Source organism: Caretta caretta, chromosome 1 (genome assembly GCF_965140235.1).
Source record: "Caretta caretta isolate rCarCar2 chromosome 1, rCarCar1.hap1, whole genome shotgun sequence".
Taxonomy (NCBI): Eukaryota; Metazoa; Chordata; order Testudines; family Cheloniidae; genus Caretta; species Caretta caretta.
In genome coordinates, this window is record NC_134206.1 from 232,593,164 (window position 1) to 232,605,778 (window position 12,615).

The 12,615-nt window shown below is 42.2% G+C and overlaps 1 protein-coding gene across 4 annotated transcripts in view; it reads left to right on the forward strand.

Annotated features, from left to right (window-relative positions):
* The window catches only part of ITPR2 (inositol 1,4,5-trisphosphate receptor type 2), a 401,023-nt gene that overhangs the window by 186,084 nt on the left and 202,324 nt on the right, over nucleotides 1–12,615 (forward strand). For all 4 annotated transcript variants that reach the window (XM_075121545.1, XM_048825997.2, XM_075121548.1 and 1 more), the window contains exons 35-37: nucleotides 8,964–9,154; nucleotides 10,331–10,473; nucleotides 12,237–12,345. In XM_075121545.1, the coding sequence (XP_074977646.1) occupies nucleotides 8,964–9,154; nucleotides 10,331–10,473; nucleotides 12,237–12,345 (443 nt within the window). The remainder of the gene's footprint in view (nucleotides 1–8,963; nucleotides 9,155–10,330; nucleotides 10,474–12,236; nucleotides 12,346–12,615) is intronic.

A 12,615-nucleotide genomic window follows, 5' to 3' on the forward strand; every position in this document is an offset into this window, starting at 1 on the left:
TAATCTATTGTATTCTGTTTTCTCACATACCTTGTATTGCATGGAGATATTTAAAATAACACTGCTAGATTGTGCTGTTGTAAACGATAAGTCCAATAAAACAGAGGGCCAGATGTGAGTTAACCCTTGCATTGGTACATGAGGGAGAGGAGAATGGCTTGAAGAGCCTCCCCCATACTTTGGCCTCTCTCATGTGCTGATTGCATCTAAAGCCCTTGCAACCCTTCAAGGGCAATGGATGTTCAAGGCTAGCTTCACCTAAAGGGGTGGGGAAGAGATGAGGCCATGGCTTCCGCTACCACTGTGGAGTGGAGCTGGGCTGCCACTGAGGAGCCTCACACTGTATCCTTCTTAGGGGCTTCCATAAGCACAATCCCTCCTGCAGCGCCTACTGGGGCAGGGAATCTTTGTACTACCTCTTAGGGCAGGGGTCGGCACCCTGCGGCTCTGGAGCTGCATGCAACTCCTTGGCTGCCCCCTTGCAGGCAGCCGTTTTGTGTGGGGGTGCGAGGTACAAGCTCTGGCCAAGAGGTGCTTCCCACAGGTGGCTCCCGGCTGGTGGCACAGCAGGGCTCTGGCCCCATGCCACTCCCGGAAGCGGCTGGCTGCTGGCACGTCTCTGTGCGCCCCTGGGGGAGAGCGAGGCAGCGTGTCTCCGTGAGCTGCCCGTGCCCTCAAGCACCACCCCTGCAGCTCCCATAGGCTGGGAACCGGCCAATGGGAGCTGTGACGATGGTGCTGGGGGCGGGGGCAGTGTGCAGAGCCGCCTCCCCCCTGCCAGGGGCACGTAGAGACATGCCCAGCAGCCAACTGCTTCTGGGACGGAGTGGGGCCAAGGCAGGCAGGCAGTCTGCCTGAGTCTTGCTGTGCTGGCTGGGAGCCGCCTGTGGTAAGTGCCTCCCAGCCAGAGCCAGCACCTAGCACCCCTTCCCACACCCCAACCCCCTGACCCAGGTCAGAACCCCCTCCTGTACCCAGACTCCACACCCCCTCCTGCACCCCTGCCTCAGCTCGGAGCCCCTTCCTGTTTATATTCAATTCAAATGGCAAAAGTTGCATTAAAAGTATTGGTGAGTAATTTTAATACGTTCAATTATTATTAGATGATAAATTCTAGCTCTACAAGTAGCTTTGCATGTGATGCGGCTCTTGAAATATTTTGGTCAAAGACAAAAGCAAAAAAATGGTCCCTCTTCTTTGAAAGGTTGCTGACCCCTGACTTAAGGCTATGTGTCAGGGACACAGTCTGGCGATGATGTGCTGATTTCCCGATCTGCAGGGACATAGTATTTGGGGATTTAAAATATGCACTAAAGTGGTGGTGGTGGTGGTGGTGTTTTGCTGTATTTGCAAACCAAAACGATTGTGATGGATGAGGAGGAGTTTGGATGAGGCACGAACAAGTGAAAGCAAAGGTAAGGAAAAATTAGAGCTTTTTGCTAATAGCTCTGTATATACATTTAGCTAAGATTTAAACCTAGTGTTGTGTGCAGAGTTTGTAGACATGGTGCTAAATCCTGCTGGCCTTTCCTATGTGAGTCTGATTCTGTGCTAACTGAAGCCCACACAGCCAAATTGAAATCTGTAGGTTTGCATGAGGGTAGCTGAAGACAGAACTTGGCCTATTGGAGAAGGACTAGCTGTGTAAGTAGGGGAAGCTAAGTGAGCCAAATTCTGCCTTTATATATTTACTATACAATTCCATTGAAGACAGTGGAGCAAATCCTACATACTTTACTCATGTGGTTAGTTCCATTGACTTCAAGTACCCATGTAAGTCAAGGATTTGGCCCACTGGGGTTGCACAGGGTCACCGCAGAATTTAGCTAAGCATAGCCAGATTTTTCAGCTGCTCAGCACCCACAATTGAAGCCAAATGTTCAGAAGAACTCAGCATCCACTTAGGCACCTACATAATGCTTGGTACTCAGAAGTGTCCATTGTGGTGCTTATTTTGTTGCCTGGATAGGAGCTTGAACTCTTCGGAGAATCTGCCCCCAGATGCAGTTGCTGAGCATGTTTGAAAATCTGATCCCTAGTGATAATGTATATTGTACTCCTTTTTCTGTATGCTGCTCCATCAAGCACAAAATTCTGCTGCATGTCCACATGAAGAGATAAGAAAAAAATTTCTTCGTTAATACAGACAGCCATACCAGGCTTGACTTTAGGCTAGATATGTGAGCACACTCTTATCTGTTTCTTTTTAAATTGAGTGTTTGACAGTTTCAGTGTTAGGACCTTCATGTTTCACAGCATGGTTTTTCTGAAAACTCTGAAAAGATTTTGCCTGTGTCAAGCCAAAGGTGTACTGGGCAGATTTTTAGCAGGGACCAAAAGTTTTTGCTGGAAAATAAATTTAGTGTAGCGTTGAATGAACAAACATAATTTTTATTCCTTTCGTTTTGTGGTAGCCCTGGGTTCAGAAATGAATCGTAGCAGGTACAAAGATCATACACAGATTTCCCAGGATATAAAAGATCCATATGATGATAAACTTTTAAAAGCCCTGTTTCAGAGTAAGTTTAAGAAATGTACATTCTACTCGGTGCTGGCAGGTGGATGTAAGTATTGCCTTAAAAGTTTAAGATCATTACATCTGTTGTCTTATGAGCACGGCAGGAATGTATGTGATCTTCCAGGTCAACAAAAGGCAAGGTGCAAAAGCTAATTTCTTATCTCCCTGAGTCTTCAACTCCTCTTGACTATCAGGGAAAAACTTCATAAGTATTTCAGGCTTCCCTTACTACTTTTGTCTCCAGGCAGATTTACCTGCCTTCAGTTCAGAAAGGAGCTATAGGGACTTGTCTCCTTTTGCAGACTTTTCTCAGGCTCTACCCTTCTCATCACTGATACTTTGTGTGTGCTTCTTAACGCTACCTGTCTTTAGCCATCTGTCCATATTTCACTGTTACCTACAGTTATAGTGCAACATATATAACCGAAACCCGCCCCCCTAAGTTCTGAGCTCAGTTAGACTGGACAGTTGCTGGGCAACTAAACCCACTCTGCACAGTGACTGGAGGTGAGGGCTCTGTGTATCTGTGTTCTCACTGGCACATCTTGAAGTAAATTAACTACCGTATTTTATATAACACATTGCCACAAAGTTTTAAATCTTTGTCTGAGTAGACTATTATGGGTACGCATACCATAGTTTGGGAACACCTGCCATAAAAATTTGGAGGGCTTGAGGCCAGTCCTGACTTTTTTGCATTTTAAACAATCTTGTGAAGTATCCGTTTTTCCACATGGTAATGTTGCAAGATGTCACCCATCCTCACCCCAAAGGGACTAGGCAGTAAGCATCCACTTTCTGGTTACTATTTTCTCATGTTCCACAACCCAGTCATATGCCGATTAACTCAGGTGAAGAAAAGCATGTCTGGGTAATAGAGCCCAATCCTGCTCCACTCAGTGGCAAAACCCACATTGATTTAATGGTGTGGGATCAGACTGTTAGTTTCCAAGCTAACCAATGTTCCAGGGTCCCTTTCAAATAGCTGGCATTGCTGCTTAGTTAAGCAATGACTGTTAGTGCATCAGACTCCAACACATGCTTTTTCTTCTGCTACGAGATCAAACAACTGCAATATATGGAATTACATGCTGGCTAAACCTGAATATATTATCCCCATTTTCTATAAAATATCTATTAGCATTGTTCTGTATTTCTCCACCCTCAAGGAATCAAAGCTGTTCACCCTAGAGGCTTTTTATACAGCAATTTTGCATTGCACACAGGATGTCTGCTAATCTATTTATAAAGGTCTTCGTTATAGCTTTTTATCATAGAGGTCTTACTTATACCTTATTCCTTGTACGCATCTTGTCTACATCTCAGATAGAGAACGCTGTGTAAAAGACCTTTTAGTAGCAGGAGCATGACTTTACTATTACCATCATGACTGAACTAAATGGGATTACTCCACAAGTAAGCAGTGGCAGGATCAATCCCTACATTTTATTCCTTCAAAGTAGGGAAGGTCAAAAAAATCTTCTGGCCTATTTCTTTAGCTCTTCCAAGGCAAGTGATGTCAGTCATTACCAACTCAGATTCTAGGACAATAGGTGGTAGGATGCTGTATGAGAGAAACAAAAAGAGAATTCCAATTACCATCCTACTGGAGCAGTGGATGCTAATTATAAGAATGCTGTTTCAGCTCACTGTTATTCCGCTATAATGGTATATAGAATCTGGGGAAAACCTGTAAGGTATTTTCCTTCTACCATAAAAAGTAATGAATAGGAAACATTAAACTTGGAATCTAGGCTCAATATTATTGTCTTTTTGAAATGATTATTTGTGTGTTAATACCCATATAGATGGACTGTCCTTAAATAATTCCTTCACTTCAGCAGACTTCATTTGACTCCCACTTTAGTTTTTCACAAAATGGAGAAGGAAGAAAACTCCTCTTCCATTTTCAATTTTTTTTAGTTCAAATCAAATGATTATAATATTGTTACATTTCTGACAGCAGGGAGAATACATTTCAGACAAAGCACATATTTTATTCTATTCTAACTGTTTGTGTTTCCCTAATTGCAAGAAAAAAATCAATGATGATCTTTTTGTGGAATGATAAATATTTTAACTTAAGTTTTCAGCTGGAAGAAAAATATGTGCTGCCAATGAAAGGTACCAGATTGGCAGCCTCGTGCCTTGTCTACACAAAGCTTTTATTTCCTGTAGAATTTCCTACTGTTGCTACCATCAATGTCTTTCCAACCAAATTTATTTATTAAGCAGTAAGTAAATGAGTAAGGAGCTAGAGAGACTGATTTATGAACTGAGATTAATTGAAATAAATGTGTGTTGCTCAGTTAAGTGCCAACGGGGCTGGCTGGGAGAACACAATAGATGTCTGTTTACACCCTGTAGGTACAGGTAATGAGGGAGTGGCATTGTTTAGGTTGGTACAAAGGGATATAAATTACTGTAAAAGATAATGGGATAAAAATCTCCTAACAGTGAGACTTGTTAGTCTGAGGAATAATCTTCCTAGGGAAGTCAATGGTGACAGCGGCATCCATGGAAATTCTGAAAATTTAAACTGAATGTAGCCGTAGACAAGGCAATGTAGTGGAAGAACAATCCTTCACCAGCAGGGGAATGGAATAGATGTCCTCCTTGGGTAGGGCCTGGTCTAATTCCAATTTCTGTGGTTCTGTGAGAGAACCTACATGTACATATTATTTTTCAAATATAGACACCCAGCTTCTAGGCCAGTATAGTCCTGTTGCTAGTGGGTATACAGTGCTCTTTTGACTTCAGTAAGTTAAGCCCACCTGCACATAGGACTTGAATTTAGCTATTTCTTATAGTGAATGTAATGCTCACTCTTTATTTTGGGTCCCATTCTGCCTATATACCCAAGCAGTTTGCACAGTGAAGGGAGCAGAGAAACTGGTGCGTTGAGTTCATAAGAAACCATTCCAGAATTTTTACATGATGGCCTAGCTAAGTGCATTGTCAGCGTCACTTTTTACTTTGGTCTTGGTGCTGGGCTGTGTCTGTTGCTCGTGGGAATATGTGTGCACTAGTGCAGGGGTTCTCAACCTTTTTCTTTCTGAGCCCTGCACGCCTCCCCACCCCAACATGCTATAAAAACTCCATGGCCTACCAGTGCCATAGTAATTGGTTTTCTGCATATAAAGCCAGGGCTGGAGTTAGGGCAGGGCAGGGCAATTGTCTGGGGTCCCATGCCACAAGAGCCCTCACAAAGCTACATTGGTCAGGCTTTGGCTTCTGCCCTGGGTGGCAGGGTTCAGGGCCCCGGACTTCAGCCCCGTGCGGTGGGGCTTTGGCTTTCTGCCCTGGGCCCCAGCTAGTCTAACACTGGCCATGCTTGGAGGCCCACTTGAAACCTGCTTGCGGCCCCCCAGGGGACCCTGAGACCCTGGTAGAGAACCACTCTGCTAGTGGGAGTATATGTGTGTGCACCAACCTGGGAGCTACTCACATCTCTTTTTCCCAGCAAACCCTGCTTCCTCAGACAGTGAGGCACAACCCAAGTTATTAGAGGTGAAATTCAGCCTCGTGCAGAAGTGGGACTGAGATGGTATACAGGCCTGTGCTGACCCTCTACACAAGAGTGAATTACACTCTAGATGCGCATATGTTCTAGTCCATGGTGGGATTGTGGCTGGGTACACAGGTGACATACGAAGCTGCTTGTGCAGTCACACAATAGATTGCATCCTTTCCCCGCACTGCACATCAGTCACCCCAAGGACAGGATTTAATCAGTTTCTGGCCTCTTCTTCTTTTGATGACCCTAGTTTGCAAGTTGTTTGTCTGTTTTCGAAAAGTATTCCAAAGTGGAGCAAAAACAAACATGCTTTTAAATATTTCATTTTCATACTTTAAGGGAGATTGACACGTTTTGAAGAGGAAAGCAGCCTACAACACCTAAATTAAAAATAAATATTTATGTTCACATTTGTTCGTCAGCTTTCCAAAATGTAAAAATATGTTTCATGTTGTTTTAAATAATGAAATGTGAAACAAATGAAAGATAAACTTTCTACAAGCTTCAAGGAAATAAGAAGATAAATAAAGCCTTTGTTTATAGCTTAGATTTCAACAATGCCCTTTGACAATCAATGCAACTCTTAATTACAAATGGAATTATACATATAAGAACTGTTCAAAACAAAGGAGCATTTTTTTTTCTGGTTTTCTTTGTGATAGTTTTAATTAGCTGCAACTCTTTGAACAATCCTAGTCCTTGACTGCTATTCAGACACTGATGGAAGTTGTTAACTTCAAATAATGCGGGGATGTAGAAGTACAGGTGTTCCCGCACAACGTGCTCTGCTGTTAATAAATTCTCAGGTATATTGGAATTCTGCATACCTAATTTAAGTGCAAATTAGCATTATCCCATAACTTTCCAGTGATTGACATGCTAGGGAAAAATAATCCCGGGAGAATAACGTGCAGAAACAATAACTACAAATAATGGCCAATCATGCACTGTGCTTTTCTCTTTATGACCACTTACCCCTTCTCCAAAACAAATAGAAGTTGAGAGAGAGAGGGGGGCAACTGGGCTGCCCCGTGAAAGCAGCTTCTCTTGATACTGGTGATGAGTGGGTTGTGCAGCTGCTGGGAAATGCATCTTCGGCACAACACAACTTTTTAATTCCCCAAGGCAAACTCTCCTTTAAGGAGAGTGTCTACCAGAGATGGAAACCTATTCAAGGGGAGCTGTACCTCCTGCACCAGTTACGCTCAGCTGCCTGTGCTCCAGACGCAAGCACGGTTAGGCATTGGGATATGCTAGTGTGGACCCTTGCAGAGTCCTATTGAAATCAATGGGTCTCCGCACGAATAAGTCCCATTGCAGCATTGGGGATGTGGAAGGTAGAGCAATCTTGCTCTAGTCCAGAAGATTATTGGTTCAAGTTCCATACCAGGATTTGGGTTTATTCCAAGTGCTGGCATTGCAGTATAGTACTTGGGGAGAGGGGGAGGTCTCTGCTGGTCTTCAGAGACGCATTGTCCTTGCCAACATATGCCCTAATCCAATAAAGCATTTAAACTCCTGCATAATTTTAAGCATGTACGTAGTACTTTTGAGTCTGATGCATACACACTGAAGTCAACAGAAACCCCCCCACTGACTTCAGTGGGGTTTGGATCAGGCCCAGTGGTACTTCTTGCATGATCAAAATTGTACATGTGTTTAAATGCTTTTCTGGATCAGGACCATGTTCTGTCTCTCAGTAATGTGTACTAACTGTGCTAGAAAACATTAATCTTATTACAAAATGCTTTGGGGAATACCTTACTCAGGTTTTAAGAACTTACTTCAAAGGCAATGTTGGTGTAATAAGAAAAACAGGCAGCTTTTAGATATTGGTTTATTTACCTGAAGAACACTAGCAATCTAGACTATTTATTGTTACTCAGACATTTATTAAGGATAACACTGTGCTATGGAAATTTAAGTAAAGTCATAAATAAAATTAATAGGTAGAAAGGCAGTGATTCCTATCTTTTCAAGTACATGTCGGAAAATCTGCCCCCTATTGTTGCTGTGTCTACCTGACGTTACTTGTTGAATCTCAAACATTCCACATAGACGCTTAAAAGAATGCCTCTCTGGTCCATTGCAGCATGGAGGGATCTGTGTAACACAGACTTCCTACATAGAAGACAGTACATCAGAATTATTTATGGCATTCCCCTTTTTTGAAAAGGCCATTCAACATGCACAATTAACATGGCATTAGCTGAACTATCGGTGCCTTGTAGGAACTAGTGCAAGATTTCTCTACCTCTTACTCTCAAGTCTAAACATCAAATTATTCTCCTGGATTTGCTAACTGTACAGTTCTTCGTCTATTTATTAATTATTACTTTTTTGCATCATGATAGAACATAGGAGCCTCAGGCATTGTACAATACAATCAGGTGAAGGGTAGAAGTGTGCAGGGAAACAAACCCAAGCTGAAGTCCTTTTATATATCTAAGTAGTTTAAGTGCATAAAACATGCAGGCAACAGTGGGATATATTGGGTAAATGCATATCTATGTCTAAGAAGACTAAAAAGATGATTTTTCAAATTTACTCTTAAATGGATTATAAGTAGCTACTGAAATAACAGTTACTAATTTTGCTGCTTTTGCTAATGTCTTTGTAATTGATTTCATTTGAATCATTGCAATTGATTCATTCTTTAAAGCAGAGATATACCTTTTACCTATGAGAAATAAGAAATCATGGACCAGATCCTCAGCTGGTATAAATTGGTGTAGTTTTATTAACTTAAATAGTACTACACTGATTAACACCAGCTGAGAATCTGGCCCTTATTTTTAAAGGGTGAAATCCCGGCCCCACTGAAGTAAAGGGCATAAGGCTCCCTGCATGGGATCTGAATTTCACCCAAAATGAATTGCAAAGGATCCGAAAGCGTTCTTTATTGTAAATGTCTTCTTCTGTTTAAAGCAAAGAACCGTGGGATTGCAATACCAGTGGATTTAGACAGCCAGGTAAATACCCTGTTCATGAAGAGTCATTCCAATATGGTGCAGAGAGCGGCCATGGGATGGAGAATGTCTGCGCGCAGTGGACCTCGTTTTAAAGAAGCTTTTGGAGGGCCTGCCTGGGATTACAGGAATATCATTGAAAAACTGCAGGTATGGTAGCAAATGCCTGATGCTGTGTGCGTGACCATGCATTTTGCCTAGATGTGTTTGAGACAGTAAGAACAACTTGAGGGCAAGGAGCACTCTGATATCTAACAGTGAGTGTCAGCTGGCCTGAGCAGCTCAGTATATCCTAGCTCGCTGTTGTTGTAATCTGTATCTAAAAGGTGTCCTGTAATATGCACACTGTTTTGGGGAACTTTGGGACTGGGAGTGTGTTGGGGTCATCTTGCTGGTTGTGACCAAGCTGGTGGAAGCCCGAGTGGTGATGGGGAGTGTAGACAAGCTGTTGGAGCCAGGGCTGTCTAAGCACCCAGATACGCAGGGTGTGCACACACCCCTACTACAGGTGCAAAAAGTTTAGAGTGGTGTAGGAGTCGCTACATTGCTTTGGTGTCACTGTGCTGGGAGATCATCCCACGGTGTGAAATGTACTGGCTTTAGAGACACTGTATATTCCGAAGAGCTTAGAATCTTGTCTGCGTGGTGCAGTAATGCACACTAGAGGGTGTGATTTCTAAAGCGTGGCAGCGTGTTGTGCTAACTGGCCTGACAGACCTGCTGGCACAGACCAAAAGCTCCCTGGTGCACGTCAACATAGTGCTCTTTGAAAGGGGGCTATGTTAACGTGCACTAGGGCACCTTTAATGCACCCCAGCAGGATCTACGTGGGCCTGTTGGCATGCTTTAGAAATCACACCCTTCCAGTGCACGTTGCTGTGCCTTGGAGACAAGAGGTAAGCATAAGACTAAGAAGTAGATACAACAGGTGGATACAGGCAGGTAGGGGGAATACAAGGAAAAAATGATGCAAGGCAGTGGTTTCAGCACAGAGGTTTCCTAATCGTTGTCAAGTTTTTTTGTCAGCCCCCTGGTCAAGGAGAGTTTTGAAGGAGGGCAGGTAGGTAGTTCTGTGGAAGTTTGTGGAAAGCTGCTCCCAAGTATGGTGGGTAGCAAAGGACAAAGCCTGGAGGTGCTTGTTTGGCAGTGTAACAAGCGGGTGGTAAGACAGGCATCATGGGTTGATGGGAGGTGGGACAACAAATGACAACAAATATTTGTCCAATAGTTCATTCACATAATATGAAATTCATCAACTAAACCGTTCAAGTGTGATTGGACCAGCTCTTGCCATAATTGACATCCTTCTGCTGCTTCTTTATTTAGGATGTAGTATCCTCCTTGGAACAGCAGTTCACCCCCATGATGCAGGCTGAATTCTCAGTGTTGGTTGATGTATTGCATAGCCCTGAACTTCTCTTTCCTGAGGGGAGTGATGCAAGAATAAGATGTGGTGCTTTCTTGTCCAAGTAAGTGGCACAAAAAGAATCCTGGTTTCTTCTGTTTGGTTTTTTTTCTTGAAAATACAAGGATAAAATTTTGAGAAGCGCCTAAGTCCTGTTTACAGAATGCCCTTAGGAGCCCAAGTCTCACTGATACCCTTTGTTTAAATTTGTTTGTTACATAGGTTGTGTCCCATTCGTAAGGGAGTTGTACGTGTGACATAGTTAAAACGAAAACCCTTGCGGCTTGCTAAAATTAAGACAGTCTCAACAAATTTCTGTTTTCCTTATCACCATTTATGTTAAATTGCCCCCAAATACATTGCAAGGTCTCAGGCATTCCATGTTAGAAGTGTGTGTTTTTAATTCATATTCTTTGGGGGCATGCTGAGCTACCTTTTTGAGACAAAGTCAATAAATCCTTTGGTTTTATTTTAAATTGCAAACTCTGAAATAGCTCTTGTAAATGTACATTTCACTGGTACCTTTGCATGGTTTTGAATTACAGGAGGTTTTATTTGCAGTTTGGGCATTGGAAGAGAGCCTTTCAGTTTTGCTTTATTGGTCCTTTAGTGAGATGCCCTATTTGCCCTTGAGGAAGTATATAATTTAGAGGTAACTTGAGGGCACTGAAAATTTGGCAGGTTTCCTGATTCCTCCGCTTTTTGCATATTCTGCACAGGTAGCATCAGATACTTCATATGTTTTAAAAAAATAAGACTAAATGCTGCATTTTTTCTTTCCCCTCTGTGTCAAAACTTTCACTGAAAGTTAATGGGATTTTTGACTTGAGTAAAGACTTCAGGATTTGACCTGTGGTGTACAAGGAATACAGTTGTTATTTTAAATATCTACTGTTGCCCAGTGATACTTTGCAATACTATGTAAATAGCACTATTAATATGCAGTCCATTTTAAAATTATGGTTACCAATATGATTTACATTTAGACCATGGTGAGCTCATCTCATGAGCCTGGTCATCGCTTGAATGGGAGACTTCCAAAAAATCCCAGCATGCTGCAGGAAGTGATATTAGTACTGAACCCAGCATGATGATAGGGGGCATGGTGCTGTGGCTGATGCTCTCCTTTGGATTAGATGTAAATGATGCTTTATGCAAGATGTGTATATTAGCTCCGGTGTTTTTGCCTAATTCTGATTTGAGCAATGCCTTTCTAAACTCCTATTGCAGTTTTATTTGGAGGCAGAATTCTACTTTGCTTCCTGCCCTAAACTGCCCTGCAGAGTTCCTGTGTGCATTTAAACAGCTGCTGCATTCCATACCATACAGAGGTGACTGCATTTCTGTGCAGAGCAAAGTGATTCTATTACAAAATTTTCTTAAAATACTTTGGATCATTTGGGTGGAAGCCACTGGATAATTGTAGAATAAGTATTATTACTACCATAAAACTTAAAGTTCCTTTTGAAGTTTGTAGGATAAATGATGCAGGTAACATAATAATTTTTAGAAAAAGATAGGCCCAAATGGCAGAATTTGGATCCTGGTCTGATTTCAAACCCTCTAACATGTAGTTGTATTTGGATGTGGGATTCTCTTTCTGCTCATTACTTAGGCACCTGCAGCAAAATTGGGTGCAGACTCCAAACACCCTCAAAGACCAAGAGAGTTTGGGCTGGGGCCCATTTCTTTTTCATGATACCTACCTGGTCTGTTTCCTTCAGGAAAAATATAGTAACAAACAAACCATTTCTACATAAAGTGCATGTTGTCTGGCTTGGAGGTAAGGTGCAATACTCTACATAAGGTTTAATGTTTTACTTTAAGGTTGATAAATCACACAAAGAAACTAATGGAGAAAGAAGAAAAACTTTGCATTAAAATTCTTCAGACATTACGGGAAATGCTCGACAAGAAAGACAGCTTTGCGGAAGAGGTACTGCTGCCCTTTTAATATTAAAAATAAAACTTTTCATCCTGGCATAGAATATTGGCCCTAGAATTTCAGCAGAATGTTATGACTCTTAACTCCTCACATGTTAGAGGTAATACATTGTCTCTGAAACAGAAGTTACATAATAGAAATTTAGTCCACTTTTTCTAACACTCCTCCTGGCCCATGGCAGTCTACGTGTTGACTAGAGTCAGTTTCAAGTATCCAGTTCATCCTTTTTTCCTCCCGCCTGGGATCCCAGCCCTTTATAGT